Genomic DNA, 12,032 nt, shown 5'->3' with positions numbered 1-12,032 from the left:
CAGTCAGAGATGTGCATGCCAAGAAAAACTACTTTTCAAAAGTCAGAAGAAAATTCAAAGATTCTAAGAGATGGACTGGGAGGATAGTGTGATGCTAACAAACGCCTTAAATTGCTAACAGATTTAACGTTGCTTGGCACTAAAATAAGAGACAATCTATTTCTCTTGGCAACACCAAGGTAATGTTTTTTAAATTGATCATGTGCATAAAAATGTTCAGTATAATCAATCAGTTCTTTAGCTAAGCGAATAATCTGATGAACTGAATGGAGGTGGCTGGGGTGGAGGAGGGTTACAGCGTCCACACTGAAACGATAGGCTGACTGCTGCAAGAAAAAGGATGACAGATTTAAAATATGACAGGTGCATGATGATTGGTCAAACGAGGCCATGGCAGAGTCTGATTTGGTAGGTCACCGGGCATTACTGCTTTCTTCCTCTTTTGTTATCTATGGCAGTTAGCAAACTGCTTTCAGATGCACTACAGGCACTGTTTAATAGTGATTAAATCATGTAAGACTTAATACATTTGTACACATTTTAATAAAAGGGAAACGTGCTATGTCGTTGGTGGTTAGACTCCATCGTGATGACTTCATGTGTTTAGTAAGGCAAATGGCAGAAATAGGATATTCTCTTATAAAGTCCAGACACTGGTGGTGTTGATGAGGGATGCAGAATCAGATGGGGAGTAGACTTCTGAGAAGCTGGACCAGGAAACAAATGCAGAACAACCTGTCAGGATCCAGACTAGATGCTAATCAACTGAATGGAGGTGGCTGGGGTTGAGGGAGGTTTGCAGTGTCCACACCAGCAAAAAATGACAGGCTGACTGCGGGAGAAAGGATGGCAAATTTGAAATATGACAGGTGCATGATGATTAGTTAAACAAAGTTCTGGCAGATTAGTTTAGTGCTTAAGAGAGTGAACATCACCAGAGCAGGAAGAGAAAAAAAATGGCAGAAGGGACAGATGTGAATGAGTGGGAACTAATGAATGCATCATTCTTCCTGCTTGAACTTTGAGAGAGCTCCATTTCTGCTTTAAAATCAGGTGCCAGTAAAAACAATGGAAATGAGATTAAAGTCCATACATGGATTTTAATTCTTTTTCTTAAAAATAATGAAAAAAATGACAATTGTTTGCTTCCGCTCATAAGGCACTCACTCTCTTGGCTCCACCCCAGAGCAAAGAGACAGAAGTTGGGATTTAGATGTACTGTTTTCTGGTACCTCACAAAATATACCTCACAATGAACAAAAACATAGCATGTAGCTGCCTGCTAACTTTCAATGTAGGCAGTAACATCAGCTGACATACTGTACTTGGGTGAACTGCTCGGCGATTTTACATCGTTGTAGCATTAGGGGGAATTCTCCGTCAAGACCGGTGATGTCATGAGTTCATATATTTGCCCTGCTCAAATAAAACCAAGGCAGGAAAGAGGCAAACAACTTTATAACAGTCTCAATCCAGAATTTGGTCACAGATAGATCTTAGTGTTTTTACGTTTACAGCAACCTTATTCAAACATATCTAGAGTGTTAAGACACAAAGTTTGGATTTCTTCTTCTTTTTAAAAAAGAAAATTGATCACAGATTCTAGGATTTATAGTTTATTTCTCATGATTAATCCCTTTAAGGTTGAATGTTTTTTTCCAGCTTGAATTTGTTTGCATATTGCTGGGACTCAGTGAAAATCAGGGTGACTTTAAACACACTCGGTCATCTGTTCTGTAGCCTCAAAATTTCACCCACATCATTAGTACGTATTAGTCATCACATCATGAAAGCATAGACCTGAATCAGCTCTCTTACTCATGCTCAACACATGGTGTATCATGTCATTCTGAGTAACAAAAGATGAAGATTTACTGGAAGGAAGTCTTTTCAGAGCTCTCACTTACAGATAAGTCACTGTGTCCCTGGAAAGCACAAAATCACCTCATCTTGAATCGAATCCCTTTGGCTTCTTGCTATAATTTTTGGTCATTTGTTATTAAAAACTGTTCTCTTTACTGCAAACCGATCCCTGGCTTTGCAGCAAGGGAGAGTGGCCAGCTAAAGTGGAGCACAGGCGTACGTGTGCGAGTGACGAGCGCACCGGGATGATAGAGAGATGAATAAGATGAGAGGCTGAAGCCAAATCAATAGTCTTCTCTCTAATTCACTATCCTGAATGCAAACGACAAATGCCGGACAATCGATGGCGGAACAGACACACGCACGAACATGCATGCGCAGGCTTCAGCACACACACACACACACAAACAAAATCAGACTCACCGCCCCCACTGTTATCGACAGGTTAAAGCGACATCAGTGTGTTTAGACAGATGACAGGGCTTATGGAGCGTCTGTGTGGAATACGCTATCAACCTGGGGTGCACATACACTCTCTTATGTGGGGCATGCTGCAATAGTTTATGGAGAGAAATGAAAAAAGACTCAATCAGCCTAGTGTTTTTTAAGAATTTAAAGAGAATAAAGGAGATCTACCACATGTTTAGCTCTTTTTTCTCATTTTCTTGTTTGTTTTGTGTGTTCAAGTTGTAATTTTTTTTCTTTAGCCATGCCTGTAAACAGTCCCAGTCTGTAGCATTGTTTACCATTGTATGCACTCCGTTACGACTGCCAGCATCTGTGCGCAGTTAGATGGCATGGTAACCACGAGCCATTATAAACCTGTAAAGCTTAATCACTGTTAATGATAGAGTCAAGTGGAAACAAACACACATACACAGTCCTAGAAAAAGCGCATACATACACACAATGTGTTTTTTCCATACCGCCACCCACGGCCTTATGGGAAGGGATGGGGCCCCTACCCGAGCTTTAAACCACTACAAAGGCGATCTCAGATTACACACACGCACACACTCACAAATGCTGAGTGTGACACCTTATGGGCCAGGGGAAGAGCGCGGAGAGCAGCCATTTCTGCATTTAACAAGATCTTCTGGGAAATTTACAGTAACTGTTTGTTTACAGTAATGGTTTGTTTGGATAAACATAAGAGAGGCACTTTGACTTTTGATGTTTTTTAATGAAACATAAGAGAGAGTGATGGGAGGGCAGAGGCTGGGGGGGCAGAGCTGAGAAGACGGAGGGTGAAAATGAAATTATAGAGGTGGGGAGGGAGGTGGGGGGGGGGTGGGTGACAAAAAGTAGAGCGCTGGCTGCACTCTAACCAAAGCTTGATATTTGGAGTTGGCTGCTGGTTGATTGTTGGAGCATCTGGTTATTTAGCTCCATTCAGACCGATCTTTTGTTTGGATTGGTTTCTGCTCTGGGCAAGTGAGAGACTAATCTGCCAAATGCACAAAGCAGTGCACATATGTCCAGCAAGGCCGACATAAAGTCAACGCCTTACTCTTTATTTCTAAGTTTGCCTTTTTCATTTTCTTTCTTCTCCCCCCTGTTCTTTCTTTCTTCACTTTATTTGTTCTATTTCATCTCTCCTCTTTCAGATAGCCCTTTTTTTGTTTCCATGCACTCGTTCTATTATTTGCGACAATTGTGTGGAATAGAGTCCAAGATTTTTTCCTTTGTGTTTATAATTACCCAGCGTGCATTGCTGGCCCAGCACCAGGACTGCCATCAGCCTCTTTTGTTCCACTTCCTCCCTGTGTTTCTTTTGTTTTTGTTTTTCCTTTTATTAAATGATAAATATTTATGTCATTTTCTCCCACCCCCTGCCCCCCCCTAAACAGGATTGTTTGTTTCATGAATAGAGGGACTGCAACAACCCACTAGGGTGCTGTTGGGGAGGAAGGATTTTCTTTAAAGATAGTGGATGCCCGTCTTAAAGACAGGAGTGTGAACAACAGATTGGCCAGGATAATAAGACTTTGGTTTGAACTGCTGAAGATGCGTTGGATTATTGTCAAGAAAGAAAAGTGAGCTGGTTTGTCTTTATTCCAGGGAGGCTGAATTTGTGCTTTTGCAGGTGACACCAAAACCATTTGAAGAGTCGTAACAACATATTCAAGCCATCGCTGTCCTCTTATCTTTGGGTTGTAATGAGCAGAACAAGTGTTTTCAGCTCATGTTCTCTCCACTTTATATTTTTTACACACTCAACATTTCAAAACCCTCAACATACACGTGCATTCATTTTCTGGGCTGTAGTTCAGAAGTAGAGCACTTATCTGGGTAAATCTGACATCACAGAGGAGGGATATCAGTGCTCTCTTTCAATCCTGTCATCAGAAAATCAGTCACTGTGAGCTTTCAGTTCGTACTGAGCAGAAGAAAACCTTTGATTTGAGGCGGTTCAATAAAAATGAAGCATGACTGAAAGATAAAAAGAAGACCTGTTAATGGGTGGTGAAAGTATAGATCAGCTTTGATGGCCTTATTGACTTTATATAAAGATGAGCAGCCTGTCTCCAACCTTGCCTGTTGTACAGAAGTGAAGCCAAAATACCCCGACCCCCATGATCATAGTTAGAATCAGCTTTATTGGCCAGGTATTCTTACACAACAAGGAATTTGACTCGGGTTAGCTTTGCTCTCAATGTACAGGAATTAAACACTGAATATAAAACTGAAAAAGTACTTAAAAATAATATTTAAATATGCTCTTGTTAGGTGTTTTTTCTAGTATATACAAGTCCGTGTGTGCTGATAGTATGGTTGCAAGACGCGCAAAGGGTGCAAGAATGCTAACTAGACATGATCAGAGTATAAAAGATGCAAGGATGTGGGCAGATTGACAAGCTGTAGATATGATAAGATAGTTTACATTAATTAGTGCAGATGTTCATATGAGGTAAGACATTTTACCACAGTGAGCTTGATGATAACTCATTAAAACTATACTTCTTAGGGAAATGAACCCTTGGACATAAATCAGCATGAAAAGAAATAACGTTAAGACAGAAAGCCCCAAAGGTTATGCACATTCTGTGAGTGTTCATGTTGCCCATTTCTATATACAGTCCATGGTTGCACCTTTGTCTTACTTATTCAGACATATTAAAAATGCTTTATCTGTTCTCCACTGGGCTTTATCCTCTCAGTTAACTTTTCATTCTTTCCAATTTTACTTTATTCTCCTTCCCTAGTTCTGGATCAGTTGCCCTTTATGATGATGTCACATCCCCTGATTCCTGCCAGCCTGGCACCTGCCTCCGTTTCCATGGCAATGGGCCAGATGAACCGACTGAGCACACTGGCCAGCATGGCCAACGTGGCGCAGCTCAACGCCAAGCCCCCCGCTAGGGCTCCCACCTCCGTCATTAAGGTGAACTCAGACACCCATCAGGCCGATGCACCCAATAAACAGCCAATAATTTTTCATGTGCAGAAGACACTTAAGAAGTCATGACTTAAAATCTGAGCTTAAGTTATGTAAAAGTGTTTTTGAAACAGGGTACTTGTGTGTGTGAAAACAGAATTAAAGGAATTAATCTTGTCATCTCTTACATACTAAAAATAGAAACAGGTTTTTATACCTCTTTGTCTTCCCATGGTTAAATTTCAATACAAAATATGCCTTTATATAGACAGAATCTCTGACACTCGTAACAAAGTTTGCTGTTTTTTCTGAAACATTCCTGTTTCAATGGTTTCCCTCTTTAGTCTAATTAAAGGAGGTCTGGAAAGTTCATGTATATCCAGAAATTTCTTATCGTTGCAGCCTTCTCACAGTGTTACATCACATTATGTCCTCATCAGTCACAGGAAGGACCGTCTCCGGTCATAATCTTAACGATGCAGACCATTGTTTTAAAAACTCTGGGCTGCTTCCCAAAGGTAGTTTACGAGGCTTTCTGAAATGAGCATTAAATTTTCCAGTAAACCAAAGAATGCCATATTATGTAATAAATATAAACCTTTGCAAGGCTGTCATTCTCTTTTGGGTGTAGATCAGTTGCTCAGTCCAATATTATCCAGAAGAAGATATCTCCATATTGACATTGTTTGACTATATCAAGTCATTATATCCTAGAATATATTGCTACTTTATGCTACCTGGCTGTCTCAAATAAAGCTTATAAAACGTCTTTTATAGGATGTACATTTTTTAACTCAAAGCTTCAGAAAACTGTGTCTCTAAGGAGGGTTCTCAAACATTTCAACCCACAGCCTCTAAAATAAAGGTGCCAGAGACCCCCACTGTACCTGAAGGTGGTTGAAGCATAGTTGAACACAGCCATGCAAATTCAAGAATAGTCATGTGCCAACTTATATTCTAAGTTTTTTTAAACATTACTTTGATTTCAGCATAAATCTCACCAAATGACCATGTTTTTATATTGTATTTTACTAACTTTCTGCATATATTTGTATAAAAACTGGTAAAATACACAATTTGATTTTAAAATATTTTTTTGTTTGTTTCTTGGAAGGTATCATTTCCATGCATGTTATCTTTACTACTGTATTTTTCTTGTATATTGTGTGTTATTGTATTTTAACTGTAAAAAGAAAAAAATGTCAGACCTTCTTATCATATGATTAATAAGAATAACAGACAACAAGAGAAAAAAAAATTAAAAGACCTACTGATAAACATGATAAAGTTTATCTTATATAACAGTAGTTGGTTACAAAAGTACTGGTCTATTAATCTACTCAAGTAAGATATTTAAAGTTTACTTAGAGTAATTAAACTTAAAACAAAAAGTAAGACAATTTGTGTTTGGTACATTATTTCTTTGTTGTAACAATGCTTCTTGGTAATAAATCTTATACCGCTGGAAAGCCTGTTTATTACCCTTTTAAATGATGCCACATTTGTAAGAATCATGTATTTGTGGGATGAGCAGCAGAGCTGAGTATGTGGGTTGTGCCCATGAAAAATGGGCCAAATCTTCTCTGCCAGTGCCAAACAGCTGATTCTGCCATTGACTCTTGTTTGGCGTTTGGTGGATTGGACTGTTGAAGTTTGAAGAAACAAGACATATTGACAATTTAACAATTTATTCGTTCAACAAACAGGAGCCTCAGTAGTATGTGGAAGCACCATACACAGCCACAACAGCCTGGCTCCTCCTCCTCATGCTGGTCACCAGCCTGGTCACACACTGCTGTGGGATGGCATCCCATTCTTCAACCAGCATTTGTCGCAAGTCAGCCAACATGGTTGTGTTGGTCACTCTGGCACAAACAGCACACCCAAGCTGATCCCACAAGTGTTCACTGGGGTTAAGGTCAGGACTGCTGGCAGGCCATTCCATCCTCTCCACTCCCAAATTCTGGAGGTAGTCTCTGATAAACCCCGCTCTGTGGCGGCGAGTGTTGTCATCTTGGAGGACAGAGTTCTTGCTTACAGGGTGATAAAAAAGTATTCTTGGGGTGTTGTCTTCTTGGGATGCCTACTTCGCAGCCTGTCTCTGACATTCCTCGTTATATGGAACTTGGCCTTCAGTTTGTAGATGGTACTAGGGTTCACTCCAAACAATGCTGCAACTTGGTTTTGCAGAACACCAGCTTGAAGTTGCCCAACCGACAGGCCCTATCCAGATCAGTCAAACGTGGCATGCCGATTCTTGAAGCAGACATCTACTGACCACTGTAGCAGGGCCCATGCTCACAGGTGCTGCCAATCAGGCACCTGATTGGCAGCACATGTGCGCAACCCACATACTCAGCTCTGCTGCTCATCCCACAAATACATGATCCTTACAAATGTGGCATCATTTAAAAGGGTAATAAACAGGCTTTCCAGCGGTATAAGATTTATTACCAAGAAGCATTGTTACAACAAAGAAATAATGTACCAAACACAAATTGCCTTACTTTTTGTCTTAAATTTAGTAGTTACTTGATACCCAAGGGGCTTCCACAGTGATATACTATCTTTCCTTAATGTGCAGTTACTACAAGAGATTATGGATCTCTAACCAGGTTGTCTATTGAAGGGTGTGACTTAAAAAAAGTGTAACATTGGGAGTATTAGCCACATCTGTCAGATTGTAGATTGTGATGCTCACCTCTGGTGGCAACCAGCTAAATTTTTAAAATAGTGTATCTGTTGTTTGTTCCCTCCTGTGCTACTGTAGAAACATGCAGTATGCAAAAATTCAAGATGGTGAAGTCTGTAGAGGGGGACTCTCCCAAATGTGGAATGAAAGGCTTATTCTTAGCAAATAAAAATAAAATAATTTAATGTATTTCAGTGATTAAACAAAAATTTAGGTAGGCCTGTTTATACATATTATGTTAAATTTTTACCAAGTTTGATCCACTCGATGCTACTAGAGTAAATTATACACACTATGACTTACCCCCAAATATACTTAAGTAAAAGTACTGATTTTAAAAAGTACACAAACACTTCTCAGTTACAGTAATTTGAGTAAATGTAGTTACTTTCCACCCCTACTTATTAATCTATTAACCTCAGTCTAACAACTTAAATCCTCATACTAATTTTTTCCAGCCTTGCATTCAGTTCAGATTTTCTTAAGATTTTGGTATTTGATTTGGTTAGGACTTGCTATAACAATTTGATTGTATAACCTTACAATTTTCTTTCTTTTTTGTTTCAGTCACAGTATCTCAGAAATAAAGTGTTTTTCATGCCTATACTCTTTGTACATTTGAGGTGTACTTTTTGTTCAATTATCACATAAACCTTTTTGTTGTTTGGTTAGGAGCGAGTGCGTGACAGCCCCTCTCCTTCTCCCTCACTGGAGGAAGCTCAGATGTCATCCAATCACAGTAGCAGTGTGTCCAGCTCACCGTCTCACACAGAACGTACTGCAGAAACCACACGTATGTATTCTCCTGAGTGACAAATCAATAAAAAAAATCTCATTTTAATGATACTTGTGAAAAATTTGAGGGATTTTGAGATTTAGATCTGTTTTTTTCCTGTTCTAGATCCACATGATGATGGCATGCTGTCAGGTCACAGTCTGCTGGGACATTCCCCCAGCGTGGTCCAGGGGGCCAGAGAGGCGGACGTGACTTCACTGGAGTACAGCAAGGACAGCAAGAGGGGCCACAGTGACAGAGGTCAGGAACATTATTGTGCTTGTACATCTTGAATCAGCCTTGGATCTACTTTTTAAAGAAAATAAAGGTGCTCTTTTGAAATGTTTTTCTCACACCACTCAAGTTCAAAGACTTCTCAAAGGTCAAGTGCTTGCTGTTTTCTGAATTTCTTGTGGCACTAATTAATCATTTAATGGTTATTAATGAGTAATGATTGCTTCTTAGACAAATCAGTCTCCTCTGAACAAAGACTGTCAATCGAGCACAAAAAGGTTTCCGTTTCCATCCACTCCATCTGTGTCATCACTCACTTGTGGCAGCTTGTGTCGGTGTATTTAACTCTGCTTTAAAAGAGAAAAGCTTTCTAATGGTTTGACAAGAAAGAAATATCTCAGTAACAGGTCGATAAGGATTCACAGACTCACCCTCTCTTTTCTCCTCGCTGTCGGTGGCCTACCGGCTCCCTGCAGCGTGCAAAGACAAATAATTCTGCAAAACAGGGCTCCATTAGACCAGGAAGCAGTGTTACATTAGCGAGCCATTTGCCGGGCCGCGGCCTAACGAGCCAGGCGGCCTCCCGCGCTCTCAGCTGGACCTCATCTGCATAACGACCGCCTCCCTGTCGTTAGGGCCTGCGTTGCCACGGCACTGCAACGTCAGTTGTTTGGTTCTCTCTGTCAGGGAGGTTTGCATTAGCTTAATGAGGACTGCTCAAGGACAAACAGTCAGCAGAAATCTACAGCGAGAGAGAGAATGAGAGAGAGAGGCAGAGTTTGTATGTATGCGCACACGCCTGTGTAAATGTATTCTAATACTGAATCACATTATTCAGTAATCGAATCTTAAAATCACAAAGGCCTCCCAGGTAAGGCTTCAGACACTGTCAGGTATCTGTGAACATATTGACAAAGCAGTGATGGCAGCAGCAATGTGAATGCCATGCATCACACATTGCATTTATGTAATTGATTTTCAATTGATTTTGCTGCATGCAAATGAAACACATGTACGTTTGCTGGATCGCCAGCTTTTGTATTTGACCTACAGCATCACAGAAGAGGTTTATGGTGGATTGGCGAGATTTTCAAAGAGCACCTCTGTGCTGTCACTCTGTCAATCCATCTTATGATAATCTCTGAGTGTGTGTGAGGCTGTTTTTGGCTGTGTGTGCTGTTTCAGTGGTCTTTGAACAATGTATCCATGCAGCAAAGATCAGAGGCCATCCCTGACACCTCACTCCCATTAACCAAACATCAGCAGAATTTTATTCTCTCTCTGTCTCTCTCCCTCCCTCCTGTTCTCTTCCGCTGACTGGCAGTCTTCACGTGGTGAAGTTCATTAGCCCTGGGGACGGCTGGGAGAGGAATAAGAGAGATGAAGTTGGGAGAAAAGAGAAAAACAGACAGTGACCTTGGTTAGGGAGATGGGTAAATGATCAAACGAGCTGGCAGCCGTGTGCCTGTGTGTGTATTTATGCCAAACGTGTGTGTGAGTGTGAGGTAAAGTAGGCGTAAAACAGTAACTCAATAAAGGATCAGTCACATCCAAGGAGCCTGGGGAGCCCACGCTGCTGACTGCGCACTTCAGCGGCTACGGGTGTGTGTATGTGTGTGCGAGTGTATGTGAGCCATGGGAGTGTAGTTGGATGCCCTCCGCTGAGCTCGCCAGCACCTGCTAATTACCTTTCTCTACAGAGCAATGCTTTTAGCAAGAAAGAGGGAGAAAAGAGAGGAGGAGAGGGGGGGTATTGCTTCTCATCTGTGAAACACCTTGAATGTGACAGTTGCCAAGACGTGAGGCCGAGGAAGAGAAGGGGAGGTGGGTGGATTTGGAGCAGAAGATGCTGTGGTCAGCTAAGTGGAGAAAACACTGTCATTTGTCACAGACGGAGAAAAGTGCCAGATATCACATCGCACGTTCACACTCATCTCTGCTCCAATAACTGGCTGACTCCCTGGACGTCTTCGTCCTCAGTGGCTCGGATGACAGTAAAACTAGCAACTGCCTGATGTGGGTAAAAAAAAAAAAAAAAAAAGAAAAAGAAAATGCAGAAAATGGCTAATCTTCATCTCCCCCACTGTCACGAATCGGGAACACGCAGTTCTCAAGTTTACAAACAGATGGTCATCCATAATGCAGCTTCTTAGCTGTTTTTACGGGAGATGTCAAGCTGTGATGCATTATCAATCGGCAGAGTGCCATCTAATAAAGGCTAACCACATTTTCAAAAGCCTGAACCAGGACTTTGGCGGATGTGTACACACACAAGGTAATTAGTGTAAACACCTATTTAATATTAGGCTTGATGTGTTTACAAGAAAGGAAGAAAATGTACTGGGAGGCTAAGAAATATAGACATTTGCATTCGACTTTTCAACTGTTTATGGTGCAGAAACATCTTAGCCAGTGCATTTGTCTGTTTCAAGCCCAAAACATTTTTTTTAAACTTATCAAAAGCCACATTTACCAAACAAATCCAGATGAACATCTTATATCAAGTTACAAAAAGGAAAAAAACAGTCTGGATTGCATGTTGTAAGTAAAAGACATCTGATAATGCAGCAAGCAGAGTTACTTGTTAAGTGTCTCAAAACAAGATGAATGAATTACTTATGCATCTCTTAAAAAAAAAACCCAACAAGTAAAATTTGTACCTTAGAATAAGGCATTATATGTTCTATTTAAATCTGGACTTGTAAAGTGAATATAGATTGTGATAAATGTAAAGAAATGATTTTGCCTTTAGGTTCAAGGTTTCTTTATTAGTACCTTAAAAAGTGAATTTGTTGTGCAGAGAGGATACAGCAAATAACAACACTGATTCACAATTCAAGACTGAGTCAGACAAAATATATTGAAACCCAACATAAAATTGTTAAAATAAACATTGATGATTAAACCAAATCATGATAAAGGTCTTATGAAGACATCTGTGAGTCAGACAGATACATTTGTTAAGAAATTTTTGCAGTGTGGGAGCAACAACTGCAGGAAAAAAAGTTTAAAATTCCAAAATATATATTATCAGTTTTTGTTCGAGTAAAGTGTACTGCGTTTTTATTTTTTAATTGAAGCAAGTGCCA

General features: G+C 40.3%; 1 protein-coding gene across 2 annotated transcripts in view; it reads left to right on the top strand.

Moving 5' to 3' along the window:
* Positions 1-12,032, top strand: part of dachc (dachshund c) — a 43,021-nt gene that overhangs the window by 20,364 nt on the left and 10,625 nt on the right. For both annotated transcript variants that reach the window (XM_041788661.1, XM_041788662.1), the window contains exons 4-6: positions 5,070-5,248; positions 8,607-8,727; positions 8,836-8,970. In XM_041788661.1, coding sequence (XP_041644595.1) covers positions 5,070-5,248; positions 8,607-8,727; positions 8,836-8,970 — 435 coding nt within the window. The remainder of the gene's footprint in view (positions 1-5,069; positions 5,249-8,606; positions 8,728-8,835; positions 8,971-12,032) is intronic.

The sequence above is a fragment of the Cheilinus undulatus genome, linkage group 6, assembly GCF_018320785.1.
Source record: "Cheilinus undulatus linkage group 6, ASM1832078v1, whole genome shotgun sequence".
Taxonomy (NCBI): Eukaryota; Metazoa; Chordata; class Actinopteri; order Labriformes; family Labridae; genus Cheilinus; species Cheilinus undulatus.
This window is presented reverse-complemented; position numbering and strand designations above follow the sequence as displayed.